Source organism: Callorhinchus milii, unplaced genomic scaffold (assembly GCF_018977255.1).
Source record: "Callorhinchus milii isolate IMCB2004 unplaced genomic scaffold, IMCB_Cmil_1.0 Scaffold1, whole genome shotgun sequence".
In the NCBI taxonomy this organism is placed as follows: domain Eukaryota; kingdom Metazoa; phylum Chordata; class Chondrichthyes; order Chimaeriformes; family Callorhinchidae; genus Callorhinchus; species Callorhinchus milii.
Window position 1 is genome coordinate 81,434,901 of NW_024704742.1, and position 27,803 is coordinate 81,462,703.

The following is a 27,803-nucleotide window of genomic DNA, read 5'->3' on the forward strand; positions in this document are numbered from 1 at the left end:
CATACCCCAACCCCGATACACAATAATTTTCTGATCTGGCCAACAGTAGTCCCAAGGTTAAATGATGCATGGTTTGGAGTTTTACACTGTTTACTTCTGAGTATCAGAAAGCATTTATAAAGAACTTTCCCAGCCCAACCACCTCCCAGAGATACAGGGGGTGAAGGGTTCACCACCAGGTGGCAGTAATGCATCCTTTCATGTTCTTTGGCTGGACTGTGTTCTTACACTACCAGATAATACCAGTTAACTTCCACATGTATGTGGATGACACTCAACTTTACTTTTCTACCTCCAACTGCGACCCCAGTCCCTTGATGTTCTCTCAGCTTGTTTGTCGGACAACAAGAGCTGGAAAAGTGCAAATTTCCTGCAGTTAAAAGTCAACAAGATGGAAGCCATACTCTTCGGCTCCCACCGATGTCTTCTGTCCCGCTGTTCCAACCTCCTCAACCTATCCGATCTATCCTTAAAACTCTCCGAACCTGTGCAAAACTTAGGACTTAGGTTTGATCCCAGTTATCCTTCCTCCCCTACATCCAGTCCATGACCAACACTACTTTCTTTCACCTCCCCCACATTGCCCGTCTTCAACAATAATTCACCCCAAAAGCTGCTGAAACCCTTGTCCATGCCTTTGTCACCTCTCGGCTGGAATCCTCCGCTCCACCATCAGCAGCTGTGCCTTCAATCACTACTTTCCAAAACTTTGGAACTCCCTTCCTCGACCCCTTTGCCTTGCCCCCTCCTTCCCCATTTTCAGGTCACACCTGAAGACCTTCCTTTTTGACCGCGCTACGGTTACCTTCCCCCTCCACCTGGCTCAGCCTCGGGCTCCGCCAATGTTAAGCGCTCTGAGACACCGCGTGGAGGGCGCTATATAAATGCGAGTTGTTGTTGTTGGAATATTCTGTAGAGTCATGAAGGAGGGGCTTCATTTGCTAATTGGCCTTTCTATTTTCACCCTATGATATACTTAAGCAATATCATTCTTATAAGGGATTAGTTGCTTGTGAGAATGTGAAATGGGTCATTTAATCAAAGGGCATTTTCCTAAAGGTACTCTGTTAACACAGACCCCCGTCCCCTCCCCATGCCACCATCATTGGCTGAGTCTTCAGTCACTACATCCTAAATCTCTGGAAATCCCTGCCTCAATCCCTCTTTATCGATCTTCAAATCCCACTTGAAAACTTGTCTTTCTGACTGTGCTTATAGTCACCTTCCTCCTCCACGTCCCTTACTCAGAATCTGAGCCTGTCACTGTTCAGCGACATTATCCTACATGAAGATACCATATATATGTATATATATATATATATATATATGAACTCTATCCCACAATCCCTCCGCCTCACACCCTTTCTTACCTCCTTCGGCCACCCTCCCACCCCCAAATCCCTGCCTTCTCCCAGCTCGGGTCCAAAAACCCCTGACTGTCCAGCACACTGGGATATCTTTCCGACATGAAGTGCACTATACAAGTGTAATTTGTTGTTGATGATATGTAAGAATGTAACAGAAAGCTACCGAATATACCGTTAGATTGTTTTACAAGATGCTCATCCATTGCTTTTAATTTCTATAAAAGTAATACTATATAAATATATATTTGTATTGTATTACCTGCGATACTTGATCCGGTAGAAAGGTCCTTCCCACCATCTGAAACCTTCCCATCTATATAGACCCTCCAAGCTCCGTCTGTGTTATTCCAAGTGACAGAAATATGGTGCCACTTCCCATCATTCACTGCAGGACAATCTGTCACCTTTTCCTTTCCATTAACGTATAACACCCAACTGGTGAAAGAGAGAGAATGATCAGCTCCAAAAATATGATACAGCAATGTACTGTGCTTTGCTGTGGATACACAATACTAGCAAAACAATTACTTTTTCCTGATAAAAATCTGTACAGATACTTTTTGAGAAATAATGCTTGACAAATTACATCAACATGTTTTGGCACAGGAAGCCAGGTGGCTTTCTGTACACATTCACCATGAACTGACCTCTCTCCATCATACCCGGTTATAACTTAGGTAGGAATTTAATGGACCCCAATTACTTCTAACAGAGTTCTACTGTACTGTGATACCTGACTGCCTCATTGTGTTATCCAACCACATGTCCTGTGACGTGGTGTGGTTATGACATATCAAACCACGTAAGGAATGCTGGAATAATATGACCCCTATTCTAAGCCCCGGGCTTTTGATATATCTATAAACTGGTCCAACTTGTGTCATTTACGCAAGGGATCTGGTTTGAACTTCTACCTTGTAGAAGTTTGACCTCTGTTTTTAGCAGAATGCCTGCACCCTACATACTGTACAAGAACTATCAGGGTATTTCCCTTATAACCTCATGCCCATAACATTTCTCTTTGGTTTCACTGCAGTTAGCATATTTCCATTATATTCTTTAAAGCATTATTAAAATCTCTTTACATCTGGATTAAACACAACTACGCCAATTTGAGGGAATGCATGAACATTTTGATCATTAATCACAATTGACACAGGGCGGCAATTATCTAATGAGAGAATATTACGCAACCTTTCCAGTCATTGGAATGGAATGCACTGTACCCATTATAATCTGTCAGCAGAAAGGCATTATCATTGCCATTGTCAATGGCGTAGGAAATCGGGGTCCCATAGTTGATAGTGTTGGAAGATTTCATCCAGAAAGTGCATGTGAGAGCACTGAGTGTTGGCAACTTATTATCCAGCAAAACATAACCATAGATTCCTGAAACCTCAAAATCCAGGTTGAAGTTGGAGGACAACTCTGAAATACAGAATAAGAAATCTGTAAAAGATGTCAATACATGACCACATGTAACTGAGAGATGAATTAAACCTCAACTTTGCTACTTGGTAAATTTCTACAAGGTTAAAAATCAGATCAAATTCAACTAAATTAATTAAATACTATCCCAATGCAAACAGTGCTTCAATTATCAGTTGCATTATTCCAATGACATTTTCCCTCACTTTAGCATTCCAACAAAAGCTTTGTTCTATCCAACATGTTTTTGACAGGTTTATTTGAACCCATTGAATAATCATGTGGATTTCTAATAAATCAAATGTAGGTAACAACTTTCTCCATTTGGGAGTGTAGAAGCACCTGAGCTGCAGACATCTCAACATCCCAGTGTCCTGGCCAACAATTTTCCAGATAAAACATGACAGACAATTTGCACGCATGAAACATCTCTTTTCTGCATTTCGCTCCATTCAGTGACTTAAATAACCACACAAAAATTGACCCAATTGATGTAGATGAATTAGAATGACAGGCAACACTGGGTTTCACTCAAACATTCAACTCTTTAGCTACCAAGTCACCAATTGATACAATTATTTTCAGCTAAGATCAAGCGTTGTTTAACAATACTTGCTTAATGAAGTCGATCTGGTGCAAGAGATTAGATTGAGATAATTAGAACCTTGTTTTCAACTTGAAAGAACAATGTGGGGTTGTGTTTCAAGTTCTCTTCCTGTAGATAAACATCATAACCCTGTTCCTCTACACAGCTTTCTATCCATTGACAATCAAGAGACTGCCTCTGTACCTATGACATGTTACTGCACTATTTCTGTGAGGTTCTTACCTGTTTCACACCAGGTCCCATTGAAGCTTGGTGGACATTTGCAGGTATAAGAGTTCAGAGCATCCACACATACTGCATGGTTCATACACGGATTTGATTTGCACTCATTCACCTCTGTTTCGCAGACAAAGCCAGTGTAGCCTGCAGCACATTGACATCTACGTAAGAAATCCAGCAGTTGAGATAATATTAGTTCAATTGCAATTTTTTTTATTTCTTATTAATCCAACATGTAAATAATTGCAAGCAAAGGCTAACTGTAGTGGATTACAGTGGTTAAAACAATATATTTCAAAGTTACATGATAAATGGATAAATATTAACATTATTCTTTAAGGTGACAGTTTCCTTCAGTCAATCATGAGCTAGGTGTCTCCTTGGCTCAGTCAGTAGCACTCTCGCCTCTGAATCAGAAGGTTGTAGGCTCAAGCCCCATATCAGGACTTTGAACTTACATAGTACTTCAATGCCAAACTTGCTGCAATGCTGGATGTGCAGTTTATTGGATGAGAAGTTAAAACAAGGTCTTGTTTGATTGTTCAGGTTAAACATCCTATATCATTGTATAAAAAAAGGTTTTTTTCTGGTGTCCTGGCCAATAGTGCCCTAATGTTGATTATTCACTTCATGGATGTTTGTGGAACATTGCTATGTGTAAATTGGCTGCTGTGTTTGCGTGCAAATACTACACTTGATAGTAAAATCCTGTGAAGCATTTTGAAATGATTCGACAACCTAAAAAGGCGCTATATCAAATGCACAAATCATTATATACTACTACTAATAACCATTACATTTGATATAGCGCCTTATCACATATTCGGGACTTCTCAAAGCGCTTCACAGAATATACTGTAAAGTGGATTGACTGTATATTTTGTGGGCAAAACTCGGCAGCCAAATACGCACAGCAGTATCCCACAAACAGTTATGGTACTATACTGTTATTATAATGAAATGAACTATGAATAACCTAAAATAAATAACAGAATACTGTCATGCAGGTGGAGCTGCATGCAGAAAGGTGCATATTATTGATTCTTACCTGAACAGATTTACGTCATCAATGCACGATCCCCCATTTAGACAGGGTGCACTGCCACACTCATCAATGTTAATCTCACATGCATCCCCAAAGAAACCGGGCAGACAGGTACACTGAAATCCACCCAACAGGTTGAGACACAGACCACCATTTAAACATGGAGCTGAAAGGCATTCATTTATATCCAGCTCACAGTTGACACCTGGGAAGAAGGAAGCAATAAATGTAACAGTTAAGCAGTTGGCTTTTGATTAGGAAATAAATGTGACACAAGGAGAGCCGTTCATCAGCACTCATTCAGGGAGGGGGAGAGGACGAGTAAAGATAGGGAAAACGGTAGAGTGAGGGGTAGGAGAGGAGAAGAGGAAGGGAGAATGTAGAATGAGCAGAAATAATTATTTTTTCCAAAGCTACGTTGTGGGAGTTATACTCTGTTCATAAATTCACATAGAATGGACAGCACTAGAACAGACAATTCGGCCCATCCAGTCATGCCGGTGTTTATATATTCCATGAGTCTCCACCCACTCCTTACTTCCTCCCATACCCTTCTGTTCCCGTCTCCCTCATAAGTATATAAGTTTCCTCTTCAATGCATCTATGCTATACTTCACTGAGCATTTCAAGCAACAATTTCCACATTCTCACTAACCTTTGCATGAAGTTCTTCCTAACTTCTCATCTTAGATTTCCTTGCCAGTATATCAACTTATAGCTGTGTCTCTTGGTTAGAGAAATTCTTTTATACATTTTAGCATTCTCTTTGGGTTGAGAGACTTGGGCACTTTGCATGATTTTTCATGGTGTAAGTTATTTATTTGTTATGAAAAAAACATATGTGACTCAGTCCTCCAATGTAATAGCTAAAATGATTCCCAAAATGTGCAAGATGGTTTGAAAAGAACTCACCTGTAAATCCATATGTACACCTGCAGTAATATGTATTAATGCCGTCAACACAAGTTCCATCACTAAGACATGGGTGCGAGTTGCATTCATTCAGCTCTTCTTCACATAGCAAACCTGAAAAATCCATGGTGGCATCAGTGAAGAATGTTTTCTGTTCTAAACACCCTTTTTTTCTGGTCAGCTAAGGTGTCTGACACATGAGGAAACTTATCACCATGCTTAAATGTAGCCAAATTAGACAAAGAGTTACATGTATCCCACCCACACACAGAAATTCTCATGTTTGGAATACAATGCACACACTTTTCCCAAAGGGACACAGACTGTTACCTAATTGGAGAATGTTAGGCACAGGTTGGCAAAAGTCTAGGCTTGTGGACCCGAGAATGTGCGTTGGGATACTGCTGGAACTTAACCAGCTAAAACCACATTGTTTGCCATTGCCAATAAATACTTATTTTGCCCCTAAACACACAGAAAGAATGTTTCTTTGTGATTTCTGTAACTGGATGTAGAATCACATTTGCAACAAAATACAGTCACTACAATTTATAATATGTTCTATGAACCACCTTGCCATGTCCTCCGGATATGAAATGCACTATGTCAAATTAAGATCATTATTATTTTTCCAGTGGTAATAATAAATTAACAGAGGCCTGAAATTACACCCAGTCTGAGCGTAAAACAATTTTTCTGAAATTTAAGATTGGTTCTTTTTAAGCGCATGTAGAAAAAAATCTCCCCAAATTAAGATGAGTTTAATATTTAACGTCCACATTTCTATACAGTTCTTACATTTTAAGGCAAAATGGTCTTACAGGCTCGTTGAGATTTCAGGCTTTAAATCTTTCTATCCTCAGAACACTGACACTTTCAGTTGAATTAACACAAATGAAATACACATTTAAAACATGGTTAGATGGGCCTTCATCTCTTTCAGTGTGACTTTGAATACAGTGCTGTTTTCCTGTAGACAAGAAGTACAGTATTCCCCGTGTCTCGTGCAGAATAGTTAAAAAAAGTCAACTTCCTGATTGTCAGGTCTCTCAACAGTAATTTCCGTATATTGCTTGCATGGGAGCTATGTGTTGCTCTTTTCACTTCCTGTGCATATGGGCTAGGCACAAGAAACACCGCTAACATTACTTCCTGCACACGTTGCTGACATCACATCTCAACGGAAGTGACATCAGTGGTATTTGTTGCGCATGCACAGCATCGCAGGAAGTGACATCTACAGTGACCTGACAGCCTGGAAGTTGACCATTATGTTGTGCTTTGCTTATAATGGAGCCTCTGAGATATTGTATGACCGGCAATTCTGCTACATCTGGGTTGCGCAATATTCTGTTAGTATTAGTGAAATAATTGCCCGATAAAAGACCTACCCATATAGCCAGGTGGACACAAGCATGAGAAGTTCACAATTTCATCTTGGCACGTGGCACCATTTTGGCAGGGATCTGACGCACATTCATCGATGTTTATCTCACAGTTCGAACCTAAAGTACAGTTTGGTACATAATTTATAACCTCTTAATGCTGCTGCATTCCTAGAGTAATTATACAGAGAGTGATTCGTATTAGGGTCGTTAGCTCCAGAGATCGAGCTGGTACCAGCATCGGTTCGATAAACTGAACGGCTTCCTTCTACGCTCTAATTTGTATGAAGCATGGAATGTGGAAGGAATGAGCTGTTCACTTACCTGTGAAGCCAGGATTGCACAAGCAGATATATCCAGAGCCAGCACTTTGACAGGTCCCACTGTGCTGGCAAGGCTGCAGGAAGCACTCATTAAATTCCTTCAAGCCAAGGGAGAAGAATATAATCAAGTCAAGAAGTGAGGTCTTCAATATTGCTCACAGTAATAAACTTTTTCAGATTAACTAACTGCAAAATTATTACAGCTTGATAGCATTGTATTTCTACAAGTATTTAAAAAGAAACACAGGAAAATCGCAGTAGAAACATTAGTAACTAGTGTTCCTGAAATTTATTTTGCGATATGTTGCAGAGTACACCCAATAATCACTTTCATGAAGTGCCAAGATTAGACCTGCAGTTTCTGGAAAGGGTTGCTATGGAATTAATGAACGTTAGCATGATGTAGACATGTTTAAATCATGGGAACATAGGAAAACATGAGTAGGACAAGCCCATTGTGCCTGTCCCAACAGTTTATTAGAAATTGTCAATTTTTTAAATCCTAATGGCCCACCCTTTCGCCATACCCATTAATACCTCTACTACCCAAGTCTCTGTCTATCTCTCTTTTAAATATCCCTAGTGATTACACTTGTGCAGCTTTCTGGGACAGTGATCCACATTTTCACAATGCTCTACGTGAAAACGTACTTCCTGACCTCAGTTCTCGACTCTGATTTTAAGGTTCCGCCCCTTGTAATGGATCCCTATACCAGAGGGAACAGACACCCACCATTTACTCTGTCAATTCCTTCCATTATTTTTAAATACTTGACTCAATTCCAAAATACTATTGCCAAACACATCACCTTGGAGCCAGTTCAGCTCCAAGCAGACCTGTCGTACCTCCCCCTCCCCTCCCCAGGTGCATTCATTAGGATCAGATGCTGAGAATTGAACAAAGTACACAACCTGAGGTCTGATCAACGCTCCGTATAGTTACTTACTTATTTTTCTATTCCAGACCTGTTCTAATCATGGATTTGAAGACCAGTATTTACCAGTGATGATTAAATTTCCACTGAAGTTTAGTAATAATACTTTAGCAGACAAAAAATATCATCAAAGACCCCAAGAAAACAAATAGGTTTGTGTCATGAGGAGGACAGCTGCAACCAGACAGCACAGTAACTTTAAACCTTGTTTCTGGAACTCCCATAACCCAAATCACATAACACTCCTTTCAAAACTCCAATATGAAATAAAAAGATCTTTGAGTCGGGAGTAATGTATTTATTTATTCCTTTTTTTTTCATTAATTTTTTTTTGACATACACCAGATCCACATTACAAAGTTGTCTTCAAGACCCACAGTGTTGATGTTGTCGCAAAGAGCAAGGGATTGAAATTACAGTTTGGGCTTTCTGGTCCTTAGGCAATTAGCAAGGACTGAATGATAATGACTGGCATTGTAATGCTGCAGGTTGGGGTTATTACCTCTCGAGGGCCTCAGTGAGTTAGATAACCGGTCAAGCCTCTTCTCCAAAGATTGAAAATTTCAACACAATACAGTAAAAACGCCATTTAAAAGACTCCAGAATCTGAACCTAAAACCTAAAAATTTGAAATCTAAAAATGAACAAAAACATTTTCCACAGGCCTGCGGGCATGAAGGTTCCCAACTCCTAACTCTCCTGACACACACCAATGCAGCCTCAATGAGCAGCCTCACTATCCTGCAGGCCTTCACAGTAGCCAGGGATATGATACCTTCTGTTTGTAGGAATCAAACAATTACACTGCCAGTAATTGCATTTTTCAGCACTGAGAAAAGCAGGCACTGAAAAAAACTGGTAAATGCCGGTACTGGCAAAAACAGAGGTCCAAGGAACTATTCAAAAGAGTATGAAATTTCTCCCAAAGTCCTGGCCAACAATCTACCAAATAAAATTGGTCATTGCTGCCGTGTTTACCTAGAAAATATGGTCATTGCACTTTACACTAAATCCTGTGTGGAGCTTTGAGAGGTCCTCCTGACGTGAAAGGTAAATATCAAATAAAAGGATTATTATTAATATTTGTTACATATAAATATTGCATGAAACAAAGCAGACAAAGTGTGTTCTTTGATATTCCTACCTGACTTGCCCTGCCACGTGGCTTGCTTTCCAGTGGTGTAGGTATCAGCAGACTTGCAGTGGCTAGTTTGAATCCAGAGTTGAAACCTGCGAAAGGGAACAACTACATTTTTCATGCTTTCTGTTTCCAGAGTTTGAACATAATTGCTGTTGTCAAGAGAACAAACAGAGCTCCAGAAAGTCAAAGGGCTGCTACTTGCCAGAACAGTCACTCCGAGACAAGGCTCCTGTGCTGGTGGTGGTACCATAAAGCGGACAGGCGAGGCAGAACGATTTTCCAGTGTCTGGCTGATAGTAATCTCTGGGGCAGGGGTAGCATGGCATTATACCAGAGCGAGAAACATGTCCTGCAGCGCACGGCACTTCACATGAGAGAGAAAATATTACGTTTCAAAATTCAAAGGAACAGACAAAAATCATTGCAATCGCGTTTAACAATCAATGAAACTTCCCTTCTCTTTCACGTCTGCATTGATCTTAATGTTCCCATTAAAAAAAAACATGAATGGAAGAGCATCGTGGCCTTCGGTCTATGAACAAGCAGGGTGAGATTTATCCTGACTCACTTGGCATGATCATCGCAGTCAGCAGAGAGAGGGATATTCCACAGCATCACTGAGCTGGATTCAAATCCAGCTACTGGAGGTGGAAGGCTATTATACAAGTGCAATGCACAGCCCGCTCTAGAGGTTCTTATTTGAAGAATTTGCTTGTATCTGAAATGAGTCAAAACCAGCGTTGCTGAAAAGCTCAGGGCATTTTTGCATTCATCTGTTATGGACCTGTTGTATTGCCCCTTTACTTACAGATAATTCTGACTTGAATTCTGCACTGCTCAGTAAATTGGCTGACCTTGTTCATGAGAACAGGATACCATCGCCCACCAAATTTGGTAAACGCATTGTCGATCAGGGAATTTGGTACAATTCTTAAATTCAGTCTTAAATTTTTATTTCAATCTTTTAATTTCTTAACTTTAAATTAAGGTGCATGAACCAGAATAACCATCATCTTCATCCAGACTGAGAATAGTTTTGAAAAAAAACCTCCTGAACTCGCAAATGACTAAAGTGGAGATCTGACATGCTGGGGTGTGAGGGCAGGAATCCAAGTTATTGTAAAACGGATGTTAAGGAAAACTTTACGCTGTACCTCCACAATCAGTGGCTTTAATGGCTCCTCTTATGACAGTGGTCAACCCACTTGGACACAGATCGCAAGACTTTGCACTATATGTCAGCTGGAAGGTTCCTAATGGGCACGACTCGCAGGTTTCCAGTCCGTTTGAAGAATAGGTTCCAGGACTGCATTGAGCTGAGGGAGGAATACAGAAAATCTCAGTTTAGCTTCAGGCCAGCTTCACCCTGTACTCACCCACACTCCAGAAGAGAAAAGTGGATATTGATCAGTTCTGGGAACTCTGGCTGAGGGACCATAAGATCAATTGGGGCACTTCTACTGCTACCCCGTCTGGGATCAACAAAATCAGTAGAGACCAAATGAAGGCTATCCTGGGCACAAGAGGGAAGGTGAGTGACATTCTCTCTGGGGAGAAGCCAGTGTGGTGGTGAAACCGCTATGTTGGACCCACTAAGGCATTAAGCTTGCTTGTGAGCCTGTCTTAGAAACTAAGCTATAGGAAGCTTACTCGTGTCTCATGTCAAATGCCCACTGCCAGGACCTCAATAACTTTGCTTCTGCCAACACAGAGCTGTTCTCCGCTGGTAAAGACAAGTGAGCTGTGGCTCCATCTTCTTCTCAGAGGAGACTCTGCACTTTAAAACTGGCAAACCAAATCTTTTCAGTAAACGTAACTAGAGACACGAGCAAAGCAAGCAATAATAATCCTTGCATTTGATATAGTGCCTTATCACGTCATTGGGACATCTAATATTGTTTTACAGAATATACTGTAAAGTGAAGTGACTGTGTGTTTTGTGGGCTAAACCAGCTGCCAGTTGCCCACAGCAGTGTCCCACAAACATCACAGAGTGAGTAACCATTTTTTTCTTACGCTTCAGGCCAGCTTCACCTTCCAATAAAGCATCAAGGGGGCTCTTTCTTTCCCCTTTAAGTTCACTCATACCCAGTGAAGGAACAGGAATTTAATTCCATCGGTCTGGATGAGAGAACTCATTGTTATAGTCTAGAACATTCAGTTCCCTGCATTCCTCACAAGATTAAAATGATAACAATCCTTGCATTTGGTATAGCACCCTTCATGTCAGGAGGATGACTCAATGAGCTCCACAGGATATATTGAAAGTGTATGCCTGTATTTTGTAGGTGAAAGTCTATGACCTTTTATACCACTGAATATCTGTGTAGCACCACATGTAAAATAGTCCATTTCACCTTTGCATTCGTGGATGCTCCTGCCATGCATATATTCAGTAGATGTTCCAGTGGGACATATCTTGCATTCCAATTGTCCTTCCTGGTCCTGATAGGATCCAATCCAGCAGCTCTCACAAGAGATGTGTTCCAATGAGAAAAATGTCCCTATAGGGCAGTTTACTGAAATAGTTTTGTAGAGCAGAACAAAAAGGTTAGACAATTATTGCAAAGCGAGTGTCTCCCACTGATCAAAAATGTATATTCTTATTTTTATTTTTAAATTTCAACAAATTACTTTTTCTAAAGTAGTCTATTTCCCCCCCACTCCAAGATTTGTTTCCACTCCACAAAACCAGATTCTCAACTTGTTCCATCTGTCTATCCATCCACCTATCCTCCCCTTTTAAAACCCACAATTGATTCTGGATCTACAGCCTTCCATATCACAAGATTGGTTTGGATGAAGACAACCCTTCGGCCGATTTGATCTCATCCTTCCAGAGTAGCTACTCTACAAAAACAACTTGCATTTATATAGTGCCCTCCACACCGGACGGCATCTCAGAGCGCTTTAATAAGCTTACTCTAACATCTTCCCATCATAGTATCAAGCTGTTTTTTGTTTCCAGAGTCCTTCCTTAACCCTCTTCTCTGGTAACCTGTTCCATTTGATAACTACCCACTAGATGAAGTCTTTCTAAGCAGAGAACTTACCACACATGCGCTCTTTTAACACCGAGCCAGGCCTACAGAATAAAGCTGCTTTATTGCTCTCCAGTGACTTGCTGTCTGACAGGACTGTTTCAGATTTGAAGGGGAAGCGGTACAGAGGCTCACTTTCCAGCGCCCTTTTCAGGCGGCTGGTGACCTGCTCCAGTGTTTCAAGCAGCCGCCTTTGACTCTCCAATTCTGCCGTGTCGTTTTGTTCATCAGGCTGCGCTATAGTTGCTAGAAAATGGAAGATATCACTTTCAGACACTCGTCAGAAAACTCTAGCTTTCCTCACAAATGCAGCACTTCCTTGAAATACAATACAGAACCTTAAATGAAGCGCTCATTGACTTGTGCTGCATTACATCAAAACACAAGGGCAATAAAATATCTTTTTCTAACAATAATAATAATCCTTCCACGGTCAATGGATGTACTGTTAAGATCACAGACATTTGTTGAAGTGTGGGCCGACCTTTAAAATGGTTTAACTGTTAAGCTTCCCAGCCCAGAGAAGGAGAGAAGATTAAGAGAGAGAGAGAGAGAGAGAGAGAGGTAAGTCTCTTTCACTCAATCTGTTTGTTTCCTGTATCTGGAAGAAAATGTTTCATTTTGCAAAGTGAAACCATTAGTCAGTAAAACTCTCTGTTTTCCCATAGCCACATACAGGATAAACCCCCTCCAAAACGTCTTAAAACAATGTCAGATTTATTTCATAGGCTGTCTTACAGTACAGTGTAATCATGCCACAGCTCACATTAATTTTATTTGGATTCACACTAGAAGCAATACTACCACCAGTGGTAGAGAAAGAACTCAGATTTCATAGCACTTTATCACGTCAAAGCATCTCAGTCCTCCCACCTTGCTAAAGGCAAATGTCCCATCGAATAGCTGACGAGGAAACGCTGAGGCTTGGGCCTACAGCTGCTGCAAGGTGTTACCTGGAGACCATGTTTGTGAGCACATGTCCCTGAATCCATTACTTGACATCCAACTTGATTGGCTTGCAGAGAGGCAAACAGCTCCTGCTCAAGATACACATTCCTACTGGTGGAACCATCATTCAATGGGAAGCAATGTTTGCCCGAGCTGTGGGCAGGAAGACGGTGGCAATTCTCTCACACATTTCATACTGAATTGTGTTGCCTACCAGGAAGCTCGCAGGGAGTTCCTGGTAACCTACCATCCACCTAGTGAGGACTCAAAACCATGCTTGTCAAATGACCATCTAGTGACTATCCTCCTTGGGGGATGGCGGAGGCAGGTAAATTGGCTCCAAGTTGACATGTTTGACAACAGTATGTTGTTTGGAGGCCACGCAGTAACTGCCTCGGTAGTCCAGTTCGTGAGCCACGTGGTCTGCAGTATACCAAGGCACTGATGATGACAGAACAGCCAGTCTGGCTCATCGGCAGGATTTGGAATGGCAGACCAGGCACTGGGGCAGGGAGCCATCCTACTCAGCTCCTGTTAACCCTGCAAGCCAAAGCCCTAACTGGCAGGGTGGTTCTAGCTGGACAAGCAGCGGGAAAGCTTGCTGGACAGCAATATCAACAACAGCAACAACTACTTGCATTTATATAGTGACCTTCACGTGGGGTAGTATCCCGGAGCGCTTCAACTGAGAGTTTAATCAATGGCAAGCTGTGTGGTTCTAGTTGGTTCCACACCAATGCACACTCTGAAGTTCCCAAACCTTGGCTCTTGCCAATGTGCATCTAATACTCTATGGAATTAGATAAGCAGGAAGTGTCCCTCCAGGGGCGTGTGCATTCCATTCCAGCAAATATCTCTGGAATTTCCATGTGTAGGTGGGATGCATGGAACTTTCAGTTTTGTTTGGTACTCTTAATGTGATGGGTTTCCTCATGTAGTTGACCAAAATAAAATCTCAAAGTGCTTCACGAGCATTTACTGTGAAGCAAAGTGACTGCTTTATATAGACTTGGCAGCTATTTAACTGCAAGAGCAAAGTCCCGCAAACAGCTAATGCGGTGAAAGACCAATTCATCTGAAAATTGTGTTGGCAACACATGGGAATAAACTGCCTTCAGTTTCACAGTAGTGTCATAAACCTCAACGTGCAACTGAATGGTCAGATGATACCTCATTTGAAACATAAAAGTGCCATGATGATGAGCGTTGGCCTTTCTGACACATGAGCTTTGCGGGGCGGTTGGACTCACCACTGATGTTGAAAACAAGATGAATTTTCTGGTCTGTTTCTGGAATATTTATGTTTGGTTTCTGGTTATGTTGCTTCTTAGGCTGCAGTTCGCCCATCCTCGGGGAGTCTGGCCCCCTCCTATGCCCATTGGATTGCTTCTGTATTGTGAGCACTTTGTCTGGCTCATCATAAGGGTATTCCATTTCATTCAGTGCATCATAATTATCTCCCCAAAACACTGGCCCTGAGGAAACAGCAATTGGCTTGGCAGTTAATCGACAGAGGCATGGACTTTACGTGTGACTCTAATATAGCTGACAGCCAGCTCACGTGTTACTTGGTTAGGCCACTGGTTGATACTGAAAGCATCTAACACACATGCAATGCATAGCAAACTTGCATGTATATTGCGCCCTTCATGCAAGATAGTGTCTCAGAGCGCTGCACAATGGCGGAGTTGGGCACCAAGCAGGGGAGAAGGGAGGTGACCATAGGCATGCTTGAAAAGGTAAGTCTTAAGGTGAGAGCAAAAGTGTAACTGAGCTAATGTCAGAGCACATACCTATTATGGCAAAACCGTTGTCATAGTTATAATTGTACTCCAGGCATTGTGCTTTGGGCAAATCCTCCATTTCACATTCAATATCATTATCATCACCACACAAAGATGGAACCTACAGACATCAAATGCAATATCACTGCGATGTTTTGGAGCAATGATAAAAGTGACGGTATTATAATGATGATCCTTACATTTGATATAGAGCCTTTTACATCAGGAGGACCTCTCAAATTATTTCACAGGGATTATTATGAAGTGTGGTGATAGTGTATTTTGTAGATGAATGTGGCGACCAATTTGTGCACAACAACGTGCCACAAACAGCCATTCTCCTCATCCAAAGGAAGGCACCTCTAGCACTGCATCGCATTGCAATTCAGCACTGATTTGGAGTGTCAGCCTAGACTAACTGAGAGTGCCAACATGCAGTCAAATCCATGACCTTCTCACTCAGAGGCGAAAGAAAGATGGGGTCAGACAATGAGTAATATTTCAGCATCTGAGACGGGGGAGGAAGGGGATGGTGACCATAGGTGCAGTCAGAGATAAGTTTTAAGGCAGGACTTAAAGACAGATAGAGGAGGAGAGACAAAAGGGTAGAGGGAGGGATCCTACATTTTAGATCTCAATATTATTCTGAGGCATATTAATTTGCTGATATTTTGCCTAGCCTGGAAGTCTGATACGAAAAGAATGCACGCAAGCTTACCATTTCAGCCAGTGCATTATTGAAAGCACTTGCGAAGCTATCTAGAAGGGTGAAGTCATCACACCGGTTCACTTTGTATTGCGTTTCAAATTTCTTATGCCCATTGTTCCCGAAGCGTTTCGCTGCAGTGGTTATAATAATAATAATAAAGCAATAATAATAATCCTTGTATTTGATGTAGCGTATTGTCATATTGTTGACACAACTGAAAGTGCTTCACAGAATAAACTGTAAAGTGAATTCATTGTATATTTTGTGGGCAAAACATTTTATAAAAATGTAAAAGTCTTAAATATTAAGATAAAATTTCATATCAATATAGCAGGGTTCAAAAATAATTCTTGGACTTCATGCAGTGTTTCAGTGAAAGTGACAGTGGCTGTGGTTACTAACTGCTTCAAAGACTAATAAACAGTTTTATATACATGTGGCACATGTGAACATCTCAATGTTTTCAACTCAAAGGGGTGAAAATCGCAATGTTTCTTATTGGATAAATGGCAGGATTTTGAGCTCATAGATCAGGCTGAAACTCCAGTGCATTACAGCAGGGGGGAGCCTAGCATTGTCGGAGATGCCGCCTTTCAAATAAAATGTTCAACTAGGGTCCTGTTTCACTGCTCAAGTGTACTTTAAAGATCCCATGGTACTACTCAAAAAGAGGAGTTTCTTTTCCCCCCATTGTCCTGCCCAGTATTCCTGCAGATAAATTGGACATTCCGTTCATTGGACATTGCTGTGTGCAAATTGGCTACCAAATTTGTAGACAAATACAGTCTCTACACTTCGATAGCAGATAGCTGTGAAGCACTTTGTGGCATTTTGACATTATAGGAATTCAGTCACATGCAAGGATTATTAAAGTGTGAAAGAGCTCATATTCTCGTGAAGTAGCACAGAATGGCTCCATTAAAATCTTCAGGTAAACCTCAGACACGACTGTTGTGCTGAAGACAGGGGAGGGCAGAGTAAGGTTTATGCCCACGAGCAGCCTTTAGTTATTGACTGGAAATCGCAATGTTTCTTAACAGATGTGTTAATTAGCACATCAAATAAAAACACATCAAAGCATCACAATTTACACCAGGGTAGGTTTGAATTGAGCAGTGTATCTCAAGGGGAATTACAAGCCTGCACTAGTTATTTTGAGTCCTTAACCTCAAAAGCACAATTAATAAACAGAAATAACTCAAAGACCTACACAATGAATAACATCACTTACTGGAGCAGTCAGGCCAGTCAGCAGTGGAAGATGGAACCCACAAACCATCATGGGCACAGTAGTAACTTTCGACTGGTGTGACAGCCAGTCCAAATCCATCAAAGCAATACAGAGTGCAGTTCATCCCCATGTCATCGGCATGACACATGAAGTCTCCATTCAGTGGGTTGAAAGGTATTTCACAAACCGTGTCTGTTGAGGAAATTAAATCTGAAATTACTTATTCAATAACAACTTGCATTTATATAGCTCCCGTCATGTGGGATAGCACCTCAAAGCGCTTAACAGAGGCAGTTTGCCTATAGTAACTTTCCCTTTCTTCTCGGCTAGGTGTCAGAGTCGAAGAGGAAAGTCTTCTAATGACAAAGCCACTGTATTCATCTGGGAACAGGGGATCAAAATTGACTTGTGTGCGGGTAGGGAGGGAGAGTCATAGGTAAAAGTATAAGTATATAGTTAAATATATTGTACCGTACCTCTGATGATGATTTGAATATCACATGTCCTGTTATTGCCCGATGGATCTATTGCGACGTAACGAACTATTGTTTCCCCTCGGCGGAACAAATCTCCAGGTGAATGAGTATTTTTAATTTCCAAAGGAGCACCTATAAACAAAGAAGTGAGATGCTTCCGAAGGGAAGTCATGCAATCTTTTGGGGAATGTGATGACTGAGAAAGGATGTCTCTCGCTATTCCTCTCCTTCTTTGATGTTCTTCTTATTGGAACTGAAGGTTTCTGTTATCTACATTAGAGTGTCTGACAAAACTCACTCTTAGGTGGTGGATAGTGATACGTCATGCAGATTTCTTAACTACTACTTCACAATATTCAGCATTTAAAATCCACAGAAAATGATCTGGTCAGATTTATGAAGGACAGGAAATATTTTTTTTTTGCAAGAGATGAGATGTCCATTCACTATCTGCATGCATTACAGACAGGACATTGCACAAACACAGTGGGTGACAACGCGACATTCCTATCTTAAATAACATTGATGTTATTAATTACACCATGGACATTCCTCTTCTGAAGATGATCCAATTGAACACTTGACACTTCTTGAAATTGGTTCAGTCTAAAGCTGCTTGAGACAATCACTGAGCATTGGTTATATCTTTGAATCTGGCTCCCGAACTACCTCCTATTCCCGACTCTCACCCTGGTTCACCAGCCACCTCCGCTCAAGGGCCAGGTGTGGGCTGCCGAACGCACTTAGCTCGAATCCAGAATAACAGTCCACTGGCACATCTGGCTGGACCACATCAAACCTACTGCTCCGCTCTCGCCTCGGCCAAATGGTCCTTCTACTCCAGGTTAATCCTGGAAGCGAAGGGCAACCCCAGGCTCCTGTTCTCCACCACCAACCGGCTCCTCCTCCCTCCACGCCACACCTCACAGGTTCTTTCCTCCGACTCACACTGCGAGGAAATGCAGGACTTCCTCAAAGCCAAAATCGAGGGAATCCGCTCAGTTGCCGCTGCCCCTCCAACTTTCACCCCCTCCCTAAACCCCCCACCAACCACTACCCATCCCTCCTTCCACACCTTTGAACCTGTCACCCCCTCCTCTGTCATCACCACCATATCCTCCATGAGGCTCACCACCTGCTCCCATCCCCACCCCTCTCCTTAAATCCCAGCTCCACCGCCTTGCCCCACGACTCGCCGACATCATCAACCACTCCATTATCTGGCCCTGTTCCTATCCCACTCAAAACAGCCACTATCACCCCCACCTTGAAGAAACCCATCACAGCTATCTATGAGCTACCAGCCCATCTCCCACCTCCCTTTTTTATCTAAGAGAGCCATTGCCTCCCAGCTTCGCTCTTTCCTCTCCTCTCACTCCCTCCATGCCCCTCCAATCGGGTTTCTGTGCTGCCTACCTGTGTGACCTGGTAAAGGTCACAAATGACATCCTGACCATGTGTGACCAGGGATCCCTCTGCCTTCTCGTCCTCCTCGACCTCTCCGCTGTCTTTGATACCGTTGACCACTCAATCCTCCTCCACTGCCTCTCCACCCACCTCAACCTTCAAGGTTCTGTTCTCGACTGGTTCAAGTCCTACCTTTCACACCGCCTCCACTTCATCTCTGCAAACAGCTTCTCCTCCAGCCCCTACACCGTCTCGTGCGGGGTTCCTCAGGACTATGTCCTTGGTCCCCTCCTCTTCACCCTCGATATGCTCCCAATTGGTGATATCATCCGCAGATATGGGGTAAATTTCCACATTTATGCGGATGACACCCAACTCTATCTCTCTGCCTCCACCCTCAACTCCAGGAATACTGGCATCCTGACCGACTGCCTGTCCGACATCAAGTCCTGGATGAGGGACAACTTTCTCCAATTGAACGTCAGCAAGACCGAGGGCCTCCTGATTGGCTGACGCCAGCGCCTCCGCACCTCAGACGCTGGCAGCATCAGCATCCACAGCTGCACACTCAACCTCACTATGCCAGTCAGGAACCTGGGTGTCTTGTTTGACCCTGAATTGTCCTTTCTTCCCCACATCTGCGCCATGACCGGCACTGCTTACCACCACCTCCACAACATTGCCAGACTCCGCCACTGCCTCACCCCTCAGGCTGCTGAAACTCTCATCCATGCATTCGTCACATCAAGTCTCAATTATGGAAACTCTCTCCTCATCGGCCTTCCCAACTTTTCCCTTCATAAGCTGCAGATCATCCAAAACTCTGCAGCTCATGTACTCTCACGCACCAGGCTCCGTGACCCCATCAATCCCACCCTCGCCCGACTCCACTGGTTCCCCATCCCTCATTAGGATCGAATTCAATATCCTCACCCTCACTTACCTCTACCTCTCTGACCTGCTGACTGCCTACCAACCTGCCCGCTCCCTCCATTCAGCGGGCTCTGGTCTGCTTCATGTCTCCCGTCCGACCCGCCCTACCATCGGTGGCCGGACTTTCAGTCTCTCTGCCCCCACACTCTGGAACTCCATCCCATGGGCCCTTCACTTCACTTCCTCCCTTGCCTCCTTCAAGGCCGGTCTCAAGACCCTTCTCTTCGATCGTGTCTTTGGTCGCCTTCCCATCTCTCTAACTTCCCTCACCCCTCCCCCATGCTCGTGTCCTGACCTGACTGTCCAGCACCTTGGGACATCCTCCCAACGTGAAAGGCACTCTATAAATGTAATTTTGTTGTTGTTGCCAATTTGCAGAACCCTGTGTTTCATTGCTACAACAGCTAAACTCTCCTTTCAGATAACAAAAGGTAATTCACAAACTGACTATTACAGAAAACAAATTTGAATTTTACTTTGGCAACAAATACACAGACTCACAGTAAAATCCTATGAAGTACTTTGAGGATATCTCGATGATGTGATAAATTGCTATATCAAATGCAAGGAGCATTTTTTTTTAAAAAAGGGTGTTTTAGAAAAGCATGTAGAAGTCACATTAATGGTCGAAAAAAATATTTCTGAGAATGTCTATAGTACTGTTCGATATAATTATTGAAACTGTTATGAAATACATTTTTAGTTCCCCATCCTCCGCTATCTTGCTGAGCACTGTCCCAATGGCATTGTGCGTCCACTGGACACAGCATTACCTGAGTTGTCTGAAAACTGTGGTTCATCCCACGTCACCTGATGTTCCTCGTCGTGTGTCAGGATAGGCACTGGTGAGCGACACCTGTCAATCACAGGGGATTCGACATCTAAAGAATGTAAACAAATTGTTCCCTAAGCAAACATTTTCCTTTATCAGCTTGATTCAATTACAAATGGGAGTTATACAAACAGGTATTTAGCACTCAAAAGCCAATACGTGAACATGTGTCTGACATCCAGATGTTTGCATTTCATTGCCACAGCAGGGAAGCTCCTTTAAGTGAATGAATGTGTCTGTCAAGTGTCACATTGTATATTACAGAGAACAACCACTTTTCAAACTGTTCACAGCTAACCTTTAAGGTTAATGATTCTCCAGTATTTTTATTTTAATTTCAAGCAAGTAAATCTGAAGGTGGCAGATCCAGTTGGATTATACTTTAATGTATGGACTGCTCATTGACAAATAAATGATTTTTAAGCAGTGAAAGTAGAGTCTTGTCTCTATATGCTTTCAGAGTTTGCTATCTCATGTGCATGCATAACATGTGCTCGACAAATATTATGTAACAAAGCTATGCATGCAAGTTTCTATTTATTTTTGCACACAAAGGGTTTTGGAAATGTGGGAATCAGAGAAATGGAATTAAGTTGCAGATCAGCTATGATCTAATGAAATGATGGAACAGGCTTGACAAGCTGAATGGTCTTCTCCTGTCCCTGTATGCTTATATTCATATAAGTTAACATGAGGTATATATTACATGTATGATATTTCAGGCATGCCTTCACTAAGTTGCTTCCATTCCAACCAAGGTTAATCATTCTTTCACACTGCTGTCTGATCAGAAAGCTCTTCTGGGCAGCTTCAAAATGATACAGAGCTTGTCAGGTTCAGTCTGTATATTCTGGAAGATAGGATCATCCAAGAGATCAGATGGCAATCCACACACCAACCATGCTCAATGGCCATCAGTCTGTAATGGGAAGCTTTCACATCAGAATGGTCAGTCACCATTTCTTCACATAGTTTTGAAACTAAGGTGTTTCCAGCAGAGTGTTTGGTTTCTCTGGGGCACAGAGGACATCCTTGAGTCTTCCACATTGGATGTAATTTAAGGGGCTCTACATGGAGGATAAATTATCATCACTGGTGGGAACATGGAAAGATAATGACTTCTTACCAGTAACAAACCCTTGTGACTACTCACCAATAACTCTTACGTTAAATGAGCAGCTTGCTTTGTTTCCCGCTTTGTCCACTGCTATATATGTGATGGTGACTTCGCCGATTGGGAAGAGGTGAGGAGGGACAAAAGCAGGGATGACTTGCAGAGACACCTGGATGGCTCAATGAAAAAATAGTTTAAATGACAGGTTTGCAGTTTTAACCACGATCTAACTATTTGGGTAAAAGGCAATTCACATTATGTGATACTTATATGAATACTAAAGTAAGCAGTATACATATATATGAATAGCTATCATAGGCTTTGTATAGTAAAGATTAATAGTGCTCCAGTATTTAGTCTCATATCTAAAAACACATAGAAATCAGGCAATCCAAAACATCAAATTAAAATATACAAGTTCATTTGACCAATAAACAGGATTCCAACATGTCGTCTAAGAATTTATGTGTTACACATTTATTATATTGAAGGTATAGCATCACTGACAGACAAAAGAGACATGTTACTAACAGTTATTGGGGTCTAAAATGGTTTGAGCTAACAGTTAACCATGGTGAATCCCATGCAAGCCAAACACTGACTCATTTTTTAAAAAAAGAAAACAGCCTAACGTTGTAATTGGAGGACAGTAGGCTAATTATTCTGAAAAAATCAGATCAAATGGGATGAAGGGATTTACTCATCCAAACCAATCTCGTGAGGTGCCTTTAATCATAGAAATAACTGTGAAGAAGCGAACCACATGTAATACTGAAATCCTTTAATTATATACTGAGAGGCCCCTGCATGGGTCTATGGGCTATTAGCCCAATCCGCATATTAGACCTCTTTTAACTACTGTACGAGCAAATTCAAATTGAAGATAGATGTCACTAATGGGAGTGTGGAGCTTTTTTTAAAAAAATCACAATAAGAACTAAGAGTTGGTCAGAGAAAGATGAGATCAATATGAGAGTATGATACACATTAAGCTAGTTGGATGTTGAATGGTTTATCTGGGGGTAACACCAGAGGTGAAAGCACTGCTCCTACCTCATCGCCAGAGTTATCATGTGCTTCCGGTATCTCCCAGCTGATATTCGCTGTTTTCTGGTGCTGCAAAGTCTCTGTTTCAATAGGCTCTGGGCACCTGATTTGAGGTGGGTCAATGTCTAATGAAGGAAACATGACAAAAAAAGCACTATCTTCATTTCATTTCAAACAACATGGAAAAACAAATGACATTCGTTTACACTAAAGAACAATCAACCGGATTAACTGAGCAAAAACAGAAGTCGCTGGGAACACTCAGCAGGTCAGGCAGCATCTATGGAGAAAAGAAGTGAGTCAATGTTTCAGGTTCACGACCATTTGGCCGAACTGGGGCATGTTGGGAGGGAAAGGCTTGTAAGGGCTAACAGAGAGGGGGGAAGGCAGGGCAACAAAGACAAAGGAGAAAGTGGGGTAGAGGACAGGGGATGATGGGTTAAACGGTGTTAATAATGCAAAGCAACCCAGCGACTTCTGTTTTTGTTTCAGATTTCCAACATCTGCAGTATTTTCAGGTTATGATTAACTAAGCGCTGGGAATTATCATCTTCATAGGAATTATACATCAGAAAGATAAATAATAAAGCAGAGGCTATACAATTTGTGTTGACTGTAGTTATCTTGGGCTGCATTGCAACAATGTAGGTGACAGTTTCCAAACAATCTGTTCCTATTCAAATTTTATCTTTTCCGATGGCTTTTAACACCAGGACTAATAATACTGGAATAGTGTTAACATTTGTCGGAGCGAATGATTCATGCTTGTGTATCACATTTTTTTAATCACATGAATATATATATTGTCCTGCGCTGCACTGTGGCTCCACATTCATGCATTATGGACTTTCACTGTACGGGCGCAAAGCTGTTTCACTGACCCTGGGGAATATATTCTACTCTGTTTAAATCATGTAACAGCTCAGTACGTCAGAGAGCTGTGACATCCTGTTTTTAATTAGATAACTGTCGTAGCGTTCCAGAACTCAAACTCTCCCCTTGCCATGAAGGTGCCATTGGGAAGCCTCTCAATCTAGTACCTTTACAGGTTGCTTTCTGCAGTCCCGCACTCCACCTGCCATTACTTGCACACCGTACGTTGGTCACTCCTGACAGGCTGTAACCAGGGTGACAGCTCAGCTGACACAAGGTGCCCGGTTTTATCGCAGCTTTCCCACAAACGTGCGGCGACACAATTACACCTTTCGGACCTCGCAAGGCTGAGCAATGGATTTCTGCCAGAATGGGAAAGATTCAGCTTTTAGTTTTGAAAACAGACTTAAAGGGAGAAATGAATACAGTTTGATGCAAAAAAACAGAAGTTCGCAAACTTTTAGAGAGTAAAACAAATTAATAAAATGACAATCAATTTTAATTTGCTATCTACCACTGAGCACAAGGGAGATTAATTTTGTTCTTCAGACAAGATGTTAAACTGCATGTGCAGGTGAATGTTAAAGATCCCTTGGCACTACTCAAAAAGGAGAAGGGAGTTTCTCCCAGTGTGCTGGTCAACAATCTCCTGGATAAAACTGATCATTCACTTCTTGGCTGTTTGTGGGAAATTGGTAATTGCAGATTGGCTGCCATGTTTGCCTATGCAAACACACAGTGACTGCACTTTACAGTAAATGCTGTGAAATACTTTTGAGACGTCCTCTCGATGTGAAATGTAGAATATCAAATGTAAGGATTATTAAGAGCTTTAGGCTTCATGTCATGAATTTCTTTAAGTACAATATCCTTTCAGTAAATACATAATTTGCTGAGATGGGTTTCCCACCAAACATAACGACCTATGGTTAAGGTTGGTTATTTGCAGAACAAAATAATTGTTTATCTAGTGACGAATTCTCGAGTGTAACCTGCAGGACTTAGACTTACCAACACATCGTGGTGCCTTCCCATCCCACTGGGCATTGATCAAACAGGTGAGTTTTGCTCTTCCTTCCAAACGATAGCCCTTATTGCAGGTCACGTGGCAAACTGTCTTGTAGGAGGGGCTGTTTGTGGAGCAGTTCACAAAGCCATGCTCAGGTTTCCGCAACCTGGGACACGTACGGACTGTGTATTATAAAGAAACAGCAGTCAATAGACTGGAGGCTCCACAAGAGCAGACATAAGTTTAAACAGCCCTAGTACGATCTGTCCCATCTCTAACCTGCTGGTTATCACTGCATCAGACTGTCAGTAGATGAACCATAGATAAAGATCACATTGCACTGTTGCTGAGGATCTGTTTGCACAAAAATTCGCTTCTGCACAGTGTTTGTTCTCCTTATTTTGGCTGGGGTGCGGGGTGGGGGTGGTGGGGGCATGGGTGGTGGTGGTGGGAAGAGTATAGGAATATTAATTGTAAGAATAGATTGGTGTTAATGAAATGGTCCTTTCATGGTTATAATGACATTCATTAAAACTCCATTATAAAGCTGGGAGGGCGCTGTATTGTCAGAGCTGTGTTCCTTCGAATAAAACATTAAACCGAGTCCCTGTCTGCCTGCTTAGGTGGACGTTAAAGATCCTGTGCCAATATTCGAGAAGTGAGTTTCTCCCGGTTTTCTAACCAAAAATCTCCCAAATAAAATTGGTCACTCACTCCATGGCTGTTTGGGGGAGCATTGCCCTGTACAAATTGGCTGCCATGTTCACCCCTAAATACACAGACAATACACTTTACAGTGAATCCTCCTGATATGAAGACACTATTATTACTATTATTATTATTAGTTTATAAAGTTTCTGAGAAAAGCCAGCCCTACTATTTCACTGAAGAATGCATCTATTTATTTCCTTTTGTAAGTTGTATTTTGATATGGACACTCACCTGAACATTCAGTCAGATCAGGTAATGTAGATTGGCTGCCACGTTTCGCCCACAAATATACAGTCAATTCACTTTACAATATATTCTGTGAAATGCTTTGAGACGTCTAGAAGACGTGAAAAGCACTATATCAAATGCAAGGATTATTATTATTATTGACATATAAGCTGCTGCTGAGGTGCTAATCCTGACCAGAGGTCCTTCTATTCTACGAATGAACCCTCACATTATTCAAAAGTCATCAGGTATTTCAAATCCCCCAAACTGCAATTAGTTTAAAAGAAAGGGACTGAAAGGCTAAACTAAAGATCCAATACTCAAAATGTGAATTAATTTAACATTGAAAGACTTATTTTTTTAGTGCTCACCTCGGCAACTGGGGTCTGAACCCGACCACTGGCCATTGGATTGGCACAGGCGAATGCTACTTCCTGAGAGATCGAAGCCCACCTTGCATCGAATGCCACATGCAGCGTTGTACTGGTTGTTGCAGACATTCTGGATGAAGTAACCATTCTGAGGTGGCTGTAGCTCAGGACACTGGACCACTGCTCGTTCACACAATTAACATATTAATACATTAGATTCCCCGCCATTCTGCTGCACTTGTGAATAAAAATTTCAGGTTTGTAGAATTCGGCAAGATTTCCATTGCAATTTACAAGTACGCAAAATGCCTCTCAGGAATTGATACCTTTTTACTTACACTTTCGGTCATCTTTCATCTCCCCACCCTTTTTGGTTTCACCCCCGCCCCTCGACAAGCTCAGGTACACAGCAGACAATGTAAAGCGCTTTGAAACATCCTCCTAACATGAAACACACTATAGAAATGTAAATTGGATTGCACCGTATTCACAAGATGTTGCACTGACTCAGATGAAGATTGACTAATATTCCTTGAATAAACTCAGAAAGACTGTTCTCAGTCTCAAAAATGGGCTCATCTAAGTGGGAATCCAAGATGATGATGCCCCGGGCTATGAGCCAGGTTTGTTGTGATCAAATTGGCTGCTGATTTACCTACGGATACATAGTCACTACACTGTATAGCAAATCATGTGAAGTGCTTTGAGACATCAAAACACGATAAGGTGCTACATTAAATGCAAAGATTACTTAAAAAACATTTACGAAAACATTAATGACATTCCCCCAAACTCAAAAATCTTCAACATCATTGCCTTAAACAACCCCCAAATATTTCAGGCAACATCTTTAAAATAGTAGGTTATACTCTCCATCTGTGACTGCAGGATGCAGATATTCTGTTGGTCACAATTTGAACCAACGCTAATGTATATGGCAGCTGCATTCAATATTTTTTAAGCTCTTTACAAATTGGGAGTCAAAAAGGTTTCAAGCAGTTTCTTGGCCATCTCATGTAATGCTGCAAATTTTGCTCGGATCAATCTCTTAAATCCCTGTGCTGGGTGGAATTTCAAGGCAATTGCCAAACGTCTTTGGAAATTAATGGAAAAACACATCGCTCGGCTGAAGGAAGAGTTAAACTGATCTCTGTATTCTGCTCACAAAAATTAACAGGAGTAAAAGAATCAACGCTATGGCATCCTTATTGCTGCCTGGTGTAATTCTAACTAACCAGTAACTCATTACTAACCAGCGTCATTATTACTGACCATAATTATTACTGACTAAACAGAATTTTTATTTTATCAGGATTAAATTGCCAACTTTGAATGTTGTTTAAATTCAACATTATACTATAAATTACAGTCAATTATATATTTTTTTCCCACAGCGATTTAGCTCTCTGTGCAACTCAGTTGGTATTAGCCTGACCCACTCAGTGGCTCTCACCTCTGAGTCAGAAAGTTGTGGGGTCAAGCCCCATGTTGGGACTTTGAGCTCACAGTGCTAAGGAGCGCTGCATTGTTGGAGGTACGGTGATTCGGATGAGACATCAAACTGAGATCTCATCTGCCTGTTCAGGTGGACTTTAAAGATCCCATTGAAACATTGGAAAAGAGGTTGTTGGCCAACAATTCCCCCAAATAAAATATGTTCATTCACTTCATGGCTAGGTGCTGGAAACTGTTGCTGTTCAACATTGTGCACACATTCACCTACAAAA

At 41.8% G+C, this 27,803-nt stretch overlaps 1 protein-coding gene across 1 annotated transcript in view; it reads right to left on the minus strand.

The window, feature by feature from the left end:
• The window catches only part of svep1 (sushi, von Willebrand factor type A, EGF and pentraxin domain containing 1), a 114,143-nt gene that overhangs the window by 47,644 nt on the left and 38,696 nt on the right, over nt 1-27,803 (minus strand). The window contains exons 5-27 of the mRNA XM_042345914.1: nt 26,077-26,256; nt 24,769-24,948; nt 23,925-24,119; nt 22,891-23,009; nt 21,877-22,006; nt 20,665-20,772; nt 17,552-17,683; nt 17,076-17,267; nt 15,854-15,975; nt 15,145-15,256; nt 14,602-14,826; nt 12,416-12,649; nt 11,720-11,881; nt 10,517-10,678; nt 9,610-9,726; nt 9,366-9,451; nt 7,288-7,384; nt 6,970-7,083; nt 5,579-5,692; nt 4,670-4,871; nt 3,625-3,782; nt 2,594-2,795; nt 1,627-1,802 (exon numbers count right to left, since the gene is read on the minus strand). Coding sequence (XP_042201848.1) covers nt 1,627-1,802; nt 2,594-2,795; nt 3,625-3,782; nt 4,670-4,871; nt 5,579-5,692; nt 6,970-7,083; nt 7,288-7,384; nt 9,366-9,451; nt 9,610-9,726; nt 10,517-10,678; nt 11,720-11,881; nt 12,416-12,649; nt 14,602-14,826; nt 15,145-15,256; nt 15,854-15,975; nt 17,076-17,267; nt 17,552-17,683; nt 20,665-20,772; nt 21,877-22,006; nt 22,891-23,009; nt 23,925-24,119; nt 24,769-24,948; nt 26,077-26,256 — 3,519 coding nt within the window. The remainder of the gene's footprint in view (nt 1-1,626; nt 1,803-2,593; nt 2,796-3,624; nt 3,783-4,669; nt 4,872-5,578; nt 5,693-6,969; nt 7,084-7,287; nt 7,385-9,365; nt 9,452-9,609; nt 9,727-10,516; nt 10,679-11,719; nt 11,882-12,415; nt 12,650-14,601; nt 14,827-15,144; nt 15,257-15,853; nt 15,976-17,075; nt 17,268-17,551; nt 17,684-20,664; nt 20,773-21,876; nt 22,007-22,890; nt 23,010-23,924; nt 24,120-24,768; nt 24,949-26,076; nt 26,257-27,803) is intronic.